General features: G+C 41.9%; 1 protein-coding gene across 3 annotated transcripts in view; it reads left to right on the top strand.

Annotated features, from left to right (window-relative positions):
* LOC121087401 (sodium channel protein type 5 subunit alpha-like) overlaps positions 1–12,739 on the top strand; it is a 178,173-nt gene that overhangs the window by 127,721 nt on the left and 37,713 nt on the right. For all 3 annotated transcript variants that reach the window (XM_040592378.1, XM_040592377.1, XM_040592376.1), the window contains 2 exons: positions 7,054–7,208; positions 11,099–11,272. In XM_040592378.1, the coding sequence (XP_040448312.1) occupies positions 7,054–7,208; positions 11,099–11,272 (329 nt within the window). The remainder of the gene's footprint in view (positions 1–7,053; positions 7,209–11,098; positions 11,273–12,739) is intronic.

Here is a 12,739-nt window from a genome sequence, read left to right as displayed (position 1 = left end):
TATGACAAGGCTATAAAGTACTGCAATGAAGTATTGAAGGGCCTGAAGGGCAAGTTAATCTAGCGGTGCCTTTACTGGCTTGCAATAAAGAGCTACAACAATATTTGGTGTATCTGGGATAATGACCAGCTAATATTTGTGAAAGAAGGAGATTAGGTGAGATGAAGAGGAACAGCAAGAGGGGGAGGGTTAAGTTCTTAACTTGTTAGCTCACCAGCTATCTAAATTCTATGACATTCTATGACTTCTATCTAAAAACTATGACATTTCTAAACACATCCAGCATAGGTTATGTCCTGAACAAATATGTTCCGGATTCAGCCCCCTTTTGCAGATAACAAAGGCAACGAAGATAATGCATGTTCTTGAAATAGTTGCTGAAAGTTTCCTGAGGTCACAGTTTTCCCGGAGTTGGGTGACCCAGATAAGCCATAGGTCATTTTTCTTGGGGAGACTTGTTAATTCGTTATCGTCTCAAAATAGCTTTGATTAGGGTCAATGGGGAACATTCTTGGGTCAGGAAATGTGAAGCCAAGGTAGGGTCACAGCTCTGACAGCTAGCAAGTATTGCTGGGAAAAACCTGATAGAAATGGAGAGATCATTCGTGTTGCCAGTTGATGGGAAAACAATATCTAGGCAATGCCAGCTATTTGGGTATTTTTCCTCCAGATGCCTTGCAACACTCCTGTCCTGTTACCTCCATTGGAATGCCTTCTCTGCATCAAAAATTACTGTCTGGTTGGACATTATCTTCTGTGTCTCGCAGAAGGTCATCCAAAGAGAGCCCCCCTGGCCCCAGCACGCTCCTCTCTCCCAGACCCTAATAGGAGAAAGTTTTCACCATGTCCTTAAGCGTAATTCCCCGGGCACAGCCCGCTGGCAAAGGTTTCAAGGGAGTATCGTCAGATGATCGTGCGAGAATGAGCTACCTTGCTCAATGCGTGGTTGATCGCAACTCGTGACACTGAGGACACCCAAACCCCCTTTTTCATGTGACCATGCAGAAGCGATTATTGCAGCTGGAAAATGCCATGTGCTAAAGAGAGGTTTCTCTGATTAATTATGGGATCTGCGTCATGCCCTCCCCTACCCACAACTAGCGGCTCTTGAGAGATGAAAGAGCAGAGAGGAGCAAAAGCAGATCATTAAACTGAACAAATCTAAACTAAGCTACAGGGACCACCACCAGATGATTTTCAAAAGCTAAGTAAAACTAAACCAAGCCCAACAAAATGGGTTCATTTTAATCCTAGGAAAAAATCTTGGAACAAAACCAAGTTTTAAAGTATATCTTTTTTCTAGCCTTAATACCTGAGATGCAGTGCACTTTTCCATCAGGAAGGGCATGCTAGCATTTTGTTGTATACAATTTTCAGACATGATAAGACTCTTACAGTCCTATTGCATGCACAGAATTAAATTAACTCAGGTTGGACAGGACCACTAGATTTCAACTCATCCACCCCCTCGCTCAAAGCAAGGCTGACATCAGCGGTAGACCAGGCTGCTCACTGCCTTTGCTTCAAGGCATCACACCATTATTTGTAGTGACCTCCAAGAGGATAGGTTTTGAGGAGAGTAGCAGCAGATAAACAAGAAACGTACCCTTGTAAACCCCTTGGGAGAGCAAAAACATCGAGCAGACTGTGGCCTGGTCAGATGCTCTCTTGGCAGAACCTGATTGTCATACAGGACTCAAATCTCCATGTGATTTTTAGGTACCTGGATGCTGGAGACAGTGATGCAGATCTCTTCTGTGTTAGCCCTAGAGCTGCACAGGATAAAACCCCACCAGGCATGCTGGTGGGTTAGTGGGGCCAGAAGACGAGAAAGGGGTTAAATAAGGAGGGTCCACAGAGATCAGGTTCTCTCCAGCATGGGGACACAGCTGGGGACTTCCAAAGGGACTACAGCCAGGATTGCTCTCTTGCTGGAGCACGCACAGCCAGGCAGACTGGCCATTGGAAACCCAGCTTGGCAGATACATACATACATACATACATACACACACACACACACACATGTATATATATAAAAACCACATTATAAATACTTACCTACTCGAGTTTATGCTGAGGAAGCTGTATTTTCCTTGTGTCATACCAAGCAATGCTGTAACCAGTATTCAAAGCTAAGCAAAATACTGTTTTGTTCTAAAGATGAATGTCCCCATAATTAGGAATTCCTGTGTAAAGGTAGTAACAAAATTGCTGCGGTTTGAACACAAGGTACCAGACTTACTGGACCACAGTATAGAGGAAATCAGTTGGTCTTCCCAGTTTATTGAAGAGGATCAGCAGCCCAATCCATCCAAAACATATTTAATAATTTAATGTAAATTTAAATGCATATATTAGTGTGAACAAGCAGTGGATTCATAAAGTCTTTACTAGAAAGCCTGAAATCAATAAGCATGGCTGTCATGCATGCAGGAGGAAATGTTTGCTGTACAGCTCCCACATTCACAAAGACTTTTTTTCCCCAATACACCAAGGTAATGCGATCACATCTAAGAGCTTCATAGTTATAATGCACCAGGCTAGAAAATGTGAATGTGGAACTAAAGAAATACTTACACAAAATGCATTGTAAATTAAATTCCTGCTGCTTTTTTTGTCCTTCTTTTTTTTTTAGTATCTTGTTTATCATTGTGGCAGATGCTTAAGTAAGAGCTTTCTGTGTCACGCCTGCAGTGGAGACTGCTGTTTAGAACATGTCTTAATCTGCAGTTTGTGATTGTGCTATAGGACACCCCAGTGACTGAAGGGAGCAATTCCCCTGTTATAAAAACAAACAACATGTAAATAATATCATGGTATACCGGTGCATTTGGAAACATTTTTTAGGAAATAGGTCTCTGATTCCTGAGAAATGGTATGTAATGTTCAAAAGTGAATTGAAACCAGATGTTGTTCTTGGACAAGTTAACCACTGGTGCAGGTCTGTGCAGCTCCACTGATTTACCTGCAAATAACTTGACCCTTTGCGGGGGCTTTTTCTGCTGTTCTGTGTTTCTGTTGAGCAGTAACCTACTACCCAAAAGATCATGGTGGAAATGAGTCAGTTTGCTCTCAAAAAAGATGTAGCTCAACATGAATTACAGCAGCAAAACTAAGTCCTGACTAAATTACAAGGTGGTCAGCTGCTTCTGCACAATGCGTTCCCTACTAGCATTGATTTCAGGGGGATAGCACAGATCCATGAGACAAGGCCGTATGAGTAATGCTGCTATAAGAAATGCCAAAGGATTTATTCCTGCCTTGACACTTGCTGTGCTAAAAGGTGTTAATGAATAGTCTTCTTCGTGTGGATAAAGTAGCTTGCAAAACCTGAAGCTGGGCTCTGCTGACCGCCTGCCTTGTTATAGAAGGTAGCTGGAGTGATGATTGCTCAGAGACTCAACCACTTCATGCCTTAGACACACTGGAATATTTTTATTATTTTGATTTCACAGAAATGAGGGGGAGAAAAACCCTATTAGAATGCTGACTGAGGTCAAGTAAACTTTTTTGTTGGGTTATGTGAAGCTTCTAATTCAGCATTTAAGCTTGGGTCAAGGTCACCAGAACAGTAGGTTACCACCATTACGAGAGAGTCCAGGAAAGCACAGGCACTAAACAACAGTCAGTGGGGGAAATCAGAATATTTGAAATGGAAATAGAACTTTACCAATTCATTAAAAGACCAGTTTGTGGTCAGTTTTCTTATTTTTCTTTCCATTTTCTCTTTTTCTGTTTGCTTTATGAATAGTTAAAAATAGCATTTCATCTGAATTGCAGCCAGCATGATTATTCAAGGAAGTGCTACTTCACATCCATAATTGTATCAGAATCTGGTCTAAACATTTCTGAATTGGGCTCAATCAAAACCATGGGATTTAATAGTGGTGTGATTTTGGGCTGACTCATCTGAGAAGCTATTTTGGATTTTGCAAGGTATTACCGGCAGTAACTAGGACTTTTTTTCAGATCAGAATTGTATGAAAGTCATCAAAGAGCATTAAAAAAAAAAAAAAAAAGATCAGTGGTCCTAGCTGGCTTTCTGTCTTTAAAACTACCTCTCTGTACCTGTAGATTATCAGATGGAAGCTGACTGAATGAGCAATAGCCTGTTTTTACCATTTTGTAGGTATTTTCCATCACAAATGAAGTGACTTTGGAATTCATAGTGCCCTGCTCATTAGTGTTTAATTTGAAGGTGATCCCTTAATTTTAGCTGAAACTGGGCTCAGGTAATCATGTAGGCTTCCTGTGTAGTGGAAAGGCAGAGGCAGACTATTCCAGGGAATGATTCATCCAACTGTCTTACAGTGGGGAAAACCACCTCTTGGAAGATCCCAACCTTTTCCATCAGTACTAGCAGGGCATTTCTGTTCTGTACGAGTGTGACAGAGCATGTCATGCCTGTCACCAGTTGAGACCAGGCACTCATCTAAAGACTAAAAAGATAAGTACCCATCTAGGAAGTAACTTAGGAGAAAAGAGGTGAAAGTTTCTAGACAAATGTTTGAAGTCAGAAAAAAGCAGATTTTTCCCCAAATTTAAACTGTTTACGGGAAGGAGGTAAGCTCATGGAAAGTTTATTCTGCTAGAAGCAAAGGTTACTTCCAGTACAAAGGGGGATTTCAGCTTAACTTGAGAAATCCACATTTACCTCATGAGCAACATACTCATTAGGCTGTTCACATGACAAATGAGGGCTCTGAGACCATGTTTTTGGTCTTCCTGATCCAAAGCTGAGTTGACAGTGAGGTTGCCAGCATACCTGCATACCAGCACAGATTGTGGAGCAGACATCTGAAATATGGTAACGATGCTACAGGTTGTGGGATAAGAAGTAGTGTAAGAGATTTCTGGCAGTGCTGCTGAGATGCAACTAAAAGTCCCCTCTGTCATGTCATGCTGGTGGGATTATTCTTCATGGGCATCTCTAAGCAGAGCTTATGAGTATGTTAGCTCAGGGACCCTGGTACTATGCAGTACTGCACACCTGAAGTCTGTTCCATGTATCTACTTCCTAAAATATACCCAAATCACACGCATTACCATCTAAGAGCAGTATACTGGTTTTAGCAAAAAAGTAGTGACTAATGTGATATCCTTTTATCCTTTGACGTGATTCTTTGGTGGTTAGGATTGAAATGCTTAGAAAGATAATACTTGCCTTTGCTGGAGTGGTACCTGACCTACAAAGAGGCACAGAGCTGGTTCTTACATTTCTATCTTCTCCTAGCATTATGTCCTTCTCAAATAGTTTGATTAATTTAGTGTATTTCAATGGAGCCCAGAATTTCTCTGAATCCCAGAATACAGTGTTAAACTGGGAACTGGCGCTTATCTGTGTGATGCAGGCATTTAGAGGACAGTTATTTACTTGCATCATTGTCCCATTACCTTTGCATAAATGGTTTACTATCCTGTTAGTCCCATACCAAAACCTCACACAGGGCACGAGCCTACACCTAACCAAAATCTCAGAAATGGGAGGGAGAGGGAAGCTCTGGACATGGTTCATGTATGAAACATCCTACAATTCTGCTGCTCCATAGCAGGGATCCGAGGTAATACAAACTTATAGAAAGTGCCAGAAGGACCATAGCGGACTTAGCATCTCTCTTCCTCCTGGATGAGCCTGCTGCCAGCACAGCCCCACTTCCAGCTTCTTGGGAATCCTGGCATCCCAGGAGTTGCACTTGATCTCCTTGTGCATCACATGCAGCTCAAGCGCCTCAGTTATGCCACCTTGAATTAGCAGCACCTGCTGTCTGCCTAACCTTGGCACTCACCCTCTTTCCTTCCTGAGCTTCCTTGCCTAAATATTATTTCTATTTGCAATAACATTGCATTACATCAGCACAGTGAGATGCCCTCCCTTGTCACTTCTGAGCAGTTGCTGTGTGCTTCAAGACATGTTAGTGACCTTGGCCAACTTAGCTATGGAGGCAGTTGGCCTGTGGTTTTTTTTTTCTTATGATGGGACTGATAAAGCTCCACAACTAAGACTCTTTCTATACAACACATGGATTAAATGTAGGGTAAAAAGTTTGCTTTTTGAAAATAAAGGTTTTCTGAGGGTCATTCTCATTAGCAAAAGTTGTGAAATTTCAGGCAAATTCCTGACATAAGGCTGAATGGCCAGCCTGGAAAAGGAAAGTCCTGGCTACCAGAGTGTCCTCTCACACAGTTTTAAGTTCTTATCCAGCACAAGGTGATGCCCATGGTGTTTTTTAAAATGGGAGAGATGGATCTGTCCGTTACCAATGGTAATATCCTTTTGCTGTAACAAATGAATGTTGGTAAGGAAACTAAAAATGGCCATGGTTTTGCCTATCAGAAATCCTTGTGTGGTGCCCATTGCAACCACAGCATTTAACTATCACACACTATTTGTCACTGAGGTCAGAAAGCACTATGAAGCACGAGCAGGGAACCTCCTGTGGCCTGGATGTCTAAATTTCTGCTGACATTTCCAAAGTTGTTCTAATCCCTTGTTTAAACTCATGAGAGTCCAAGAGATCAAAATCTGCTCCTGCTTTTGCTTTCTTGAGTCTTTTCAGCACGTTGGTCCCATCTGCACTGTAGCACCTTCTCCCCTCATCTCCCTTTCATCAGATTGACACTTTTAATCAGTAATTCTAGTGGTATCATAGTACCAAGAAAATATCCTTCCTCCATTCAAAAAGATGTGGAAACTGTTGGTGCTGGAGTTGTTACTCCTGACCAGGGGTGTTGTCTGAGCTCAACCAAGGCAATGTGATTGACCTAGGTCACTAGTGACTCATGGTCAACATATTCTGTATCATAAAAATCACTGGGAGAAGTCACTGGGGCACATTTTAAGTGATTTTGAATGTTTTTTTTTAATAGAGAAGTGAGAGGGGGAAGCAAAAGGCAGAGCAGAAGAGGTTGGTGAGAAAAACAAGGGAGGAAAGACTCCATGCAGCAAGCAGCTTATTGCTAGAAGAAATCTTGTTTGTCAACTCCTTATTGCACCTCTAAGAATTAAATGGGCTTTTTAAACAATTGCTTTATTTTTGTTTTGCTCCTTTTCAGTTTGCGTGCGATTCTTCCCATGCTGTTCAGTGGACATCACAAAATTTCCAGGCAAAATTTGGTGGAGGCTGCGGAAAACCTGCTACAGAATCGTCGAACACAACTGGTTTGAAACTTTCATCATATTCATGATCCTGCTGAGCAGTGGAGCCCTGGTAAATGTAACAGGATTTCCTAGCTGGTTGAAGGTGGACATGGGTCTCAGAGGTGTTTTCCAGTTAGCTGTCTCTAAGATCTTATGAGCCCTTACTGATCATTTCTCAAAGCCAAGCATATCTGGGGCCAAAACAGGTCTTCAGCTTTCCTGATTTCACCTGCTTTTACCATGGTGGGGATCTTTCTCCTGTTATAACATAAAATTATGGCATGCATATGTTTGGAAAAGCAAATCCTTAAGCATGTCTGTGTGAGGAAGTATCACAGTGTTACTACTTCAGCATCCCATCACTGCTCCATGGTAGTTCCCATCTGGAGGCTTGTGTTTTGCTCCAGGGATGGCTTTTTTTCCTTTTCTTTCTCTCTCTCTCTCTTTTTTTTTTCTTTTTTTTTTTTTTAGCACATTTTGTAATGAGCAAAGCAAGATCATAAAAGAAGCAGGGGACACTGAATCAGTGTTACCCGTGGAGCTAGTGGGCTCCATGTTTTGAATACACCTTAGCTTAAACCCCTGTACCTTCCCTGCACAGATGGCTCCAGATTGCATCCGAATGTGTATGTATGGGAGGCTGGGTGGCCATTGCACAGGACCCTGATAAGGGATCCTCTCCTCCTGAGATCCCACCATGTGCTGGCATTATCCTCTCTGTATTATCAGCCCTGGGCTCTTTGCAGTGATGGCAACATACATTCCTGTTGCTCATTTTCATGTCAGGAATGTCACTCAAATTGATAGGATTTCTGCCAGATTTTTCCCTAAGCATAGAGCAAACGGTGTATCTCAAGAGTTCTCCAAGCTTTGGTCTGGTGGTCACTGATCTCCTTAGTGATGGAGTAAGAAATGAACCTACTAAATTCACAGGCAGTGCCATGTTTGGACAAGTTATCTGTGCATTTCTGGGGGTCAGGATTAACTTCAGCTATATGGATGAATCTGCCTTAAATAGTAAAGAGGAGCATCATATTAGAAAGGTGCCTGCTTCACCTCATCAGAGGCAATCACGGGCAGAAGGCGTTAGCAGGATGACTGGTAAGGTAGCAGATTGACTAAAAAGAGCTGGAAAGAGAACAGGAAACAAACAGGGTAGAGTAAACTATATCACAGCACCACACAAAAGCCCAACACCCCACTGGGCTGTATAAATAAGCATGTTTTTCCACTCCAGTTGGCATCAAGGAGGCCTCAGCTGGAGCACTGGCTTCAGCTCTGGGCATTGCACTTTGGGAAAGACATGGGCTAATTGAAGAAACTCCAGAGGAGAGCAACACAGATTATCAGTGGCCTAAAAAATTAAAAAAAAAAAAAAAATAAAAAAAGGGGGAAACACAGAAGTAGTGGGTTTATGTAGTTTAAAGAAAGTCTCTGCAGGGAGACAAGAAGGCGGAAGTGCATAAACGTTGATGCAAAAAGCAAAGGAATGGACTGTTCTCTAGGTCCACCAGGGATGGGCAGAAATTTCACCCAGGGGATTTTATTTTATTATGAAAAATAAGAGGCTGAAAAACTTGGGTAAATAGTAGGCTTCTGAAAATTGTCATAGCTTTGCTGAAATCAATGGAGTCTGACAGGTTTTGCACCAGCTTGAGAATCAGCATGTTATTTTTTAACACATTTTAAAGGGGGCATGTCGCTTGCTATAATACACTTTAGATGAATACACTTCCTTACATATGTAATTAAAAGTGCCTTGGATACTGAACGCTGCGATATAAATCTCATTTAATTTTCATTGCATGCATTCATTTACTTTCTGTGATTTTCAATTTAGCCAGCGCGATTCTGTATAAGGGCAAATTATGCTGCATTTTCTCATATATCAGCACTGTGCTTCAGTATTTGGACTGGAGACATTGGAGGCAGCGCAGTTCTGTTCTTCTGTTATTCTGGGGTGAGCTCTTCCAAAAACTGAGCTCATCTGGCTACATCCCTGGGACATACTAAATTCTTAAGGGAATTTAAGAACATATATTTGTGTTTGGTAGTTTAACTATCAGAATGTAGCTGTAGCTTACTGCAAAAGATCCAAACCCCCTTCTTATGCATTTAAACCATAAGCACCCCAACTGGAAGCCTGTGTTTTAAATAGTACTTGTGGATAACACTGCAGGTATCCTGATTAACTCCTTTTTTAACACATGAAGCAAAGCAGAATAAATAACCCTTAAGGATGTTTTGTATCACAAAGATTTCATCTATTGTCAATGTGAAGAAATGCAAAACACCAGAGTTGTGTTGTTTGGCTAATATCCCTAGCTTGTGCAGAATGTACAGCACACCTGAGGCATTCAGGTAGTGCATTTTTTATGCCTTATTAAGCTTTTTTTTCCTCACAAGTGCTTGTAGTAGACAAAACACAATGTACTTTTTGACAAGTTAGTAGAAAACAGGGAGAGCAAAGGAGGGAGAGGAGGAAATCACTCTAAATAGTTTGTTGTTATTTTTGCAGTAATTGCAAAGTACAGCAAGTCATCTGACAAAGTGAGTGAGCCCCTACAAGAAGTGATAAACTCCAGTCTCTACATGTATTGTTCTCTGTGGCTTTCTCCAACAGCTCTTTCACACCCTTGAAATATCATTTTTGAAGGCAAGATAGGAGACTGAGTTGCAGCGAAAACGTCACCCCAAAGTGTGGGGACAAATGGACAAGCTTTGGCACAGGGTGCCAAACCTTTCTTGTCACTTTAATTACTGTTCCCTGGCAGGCAAAAGAGCAGTGTGACCGCTTGAGTGACAAGTAACACACTTCTTGTATCTCCAGGCACTGGGTGTTTGCTAACTTTTTGAAGCTCCTCAGAAAGTAGCTACAGATCTTGAAAAATGTAAATGCAGATAATTAAGATGATTAGCACAGACCCTCTCAAACAGTGTTGTTTCTTGCTGCCAAGTGCTCTGGGTCATACGATGGGACGAGAGTAATATATCAAAGCTTGGGTTATCCAGGTTACAGGACACGGGAGCAGCTGGTGTAAGGAGCTGGGGAAGCAGACCATAAACACTGCTCGACTTAGAAGCCCCAAAATGGGCTGTATATGCACCGCCCTGACACTAGGATCCTGTATTTTACTTGACATACATTATAAAGTGAACGGTAAATTATAAGACAACTTTGTTTTATATTAGTAGACATATTGGTTTATATCTTAAATAATTTAAAGGGGTTATTAAGTTGCTTGCATTTGATACAGATACTGAAAGTCCTTTGGTGATGGCCTGCCTAAGATTAGTTAGAGATAGATGAGATGGGTAGATAGATACCTTGACCTTTAAAACATAATTGTTCTGTTAAGTGAATAATAATGAGCATTTGTTGAGGCAGATAGCTGTAGCTACCTGAAATGTGATGGCTGAACAGAAGCCAGGGAACTCTGGTACTCTGTTACACAGGCAGGTTAATAACCCAATTTGTCATCATTAGCAATAAGCCAGTTTTGACTAAATGTAAGGGTCGGATTCTGCCTCTGAAAGACTGGATTCCCATGCCCTGGGACATCTGAGATGCCCTGATAGCAGCTGCACAGCCAACGGGAGCTGGGGTAGGGTGCCCTTGGGCAGTTTGGGGTGGCACCTTGCTCACAGATGCACATTCCCAAAGTTAGGGTGCTTAAGCTTTTCTTACACTCAGAAGATGTCTAGTCAGCACAGCCAGAAGAGGTTGGAGAGAGATAGCTAAGCATATGTCCATTACAGGGGAAAGCTGAACAGATCTCTGGTAGGTTAGGGTCAGTCCTCTGTGTGCCTGTGCACTCCTTCTGATGGTAATATTAAAATACATCAGAATCATAAACCCTACATGGTATCCCTTCAAATAATGCTACAGACTTGCAGTGGAGCACTGATGCTTTCCAACACAGCTTAGGAGAAGTTTTAATCAATCTTTTGTACTTCCAGGCTTTCGAAGATATTTACCTTGAAGATCGAAAAAACATAAAAACCATGCTGGAATATGCTGACAAAATATTCACTTACATCTTTGTCCTGGAAATGCTCCTGAAATGGGTGGCTTATGGCTTCAAGAAGTATTTCACCAATGCCTGGTGCTGGTTGGACTTCCTTATTGTCGATGTAAGTATCATTTTGGAACTACGATGCTTCTTATGTTGGATTTTACAGTGCATAAGAATGGGCTGTTAAGTCTGGCAGCTTTGCATTTGCAAAACGACAGCTGTCACTCTGATTCTGAGTAACAACCCTAGGCAAAGCTCGAAGGAGGTCTTGATATGTAACTGTGCACCCCCAGGAATCAGCGTGCAGAGAAGACCGCTTTGTGTCGTCGCATAGAGGTGTCACCCTGCTAATTTGAGTCACATTCCCTTCTCGTCCCTAGGAACTCACTCTTCCTTGTAGCATTTAACATCTCATTCCACACTCCCAGCTAGCACCAGGTCCAGTTACCTCCAGCATGCTCCACATGACCTCGACACACAAGTCTTTCAGCAGATTAGAGAAGCTGTCCTTGGCGCAGTTTCCCAGCGAGGCTGCCAGCGGCCCATAACAGTATGTTCAGTGCCATCTCCCAAGTATTTACCAGTGAAGGAGTCCAGAAGAAGGTGTGAATAGTCCTCTTGTCAAAGTGATTTCACTATTTCAAAACCTTACAAAATACTCCAAATACTTGAAATATCCCAACACGTGGTTCTGCTGGGAGGATAATCCTTAAAAGCAAGTAATAGTCGAAACAAAAGGGAGCTCATGCCCCAGGAGTGTTGCTAGTACCAGGCATGTCCCTTCCAAGGTTCCACATTGTCTGGATGTGGGATCTGTCAAATTCAGGAAAAGCCAGCAATGCCAAATCCTCCAGATGAGGTTGAACATTTCATCACGGCATATCAATAAGGAGGCAATTATCTCCCCGAGGCCGTTTCTTATTAGCTTGAGATATAAATGTGGAAGACTGGCAGAGCTTTGCCAGGACTGTGTAACTTATTAAACTTTTGCTAAATTATTTTTCCCCATTTTACGTCTGAAACTTGACTCTGGGGAGAACTGCACTTTTTATGGCCCCAGTCCAGGAGAGCACTTCAACAGGACGATTTACTTGTTTGAAGTTATGGACATGTCTAAGTGCGCTGCTGGATCAGAGCCTTTGGAAGCTTCTCCAGAGCTTTAATAAACTGATTTATGAGAAGGAAGTTCTTTACATATATTGTAGGTCATAAATTCCTCTTTGCATACATGCTTGGAAACCTCTTAAAGGGAAGGCATTCATTTTTCACAGATTAGCTTCAATAGAGGAGGAAGGCCTGGTTTAATTATCTAACCACAAAATTGGAAACCACCAGTTCCTAAGTTGCAGCCCAACCCTGAAAACTGTGCTTTCTGTGGTTTGGGTCAAGACATAGCTTTTCTTTCCTGGTTTCTCCATCTGCGAAAATGGGACTAATAGGACTCATCTAAAGTATTATATGGGCTTCCAGGAATTTGTTGTTGAAGTTAGGTTTTAATGAGCTTCCAAAGACTAGAAGGGCTGGATGAGGGCTGAATATTGTCACAACTATAAGTAGAAGTCTTCCTGACAGGAGCAACACTTTG

Source organism: Falco naumanni, chromosome 4, assembly GCF_017639655.2.
Source record: "Falco naumanni isolate bFalNau1 chromosome 4, bFalNau1.pat, whole genome shotgun sequence".
Classification (NCBI taxonomy): Eukaryota; Metazoa; Chordata; class Aves; order Falconiformes; family Falconidae; genus Falco; species Falco naumanni.
This window is presented reverse-complemented; position numbering and strand designations above follow the sequence as displayed.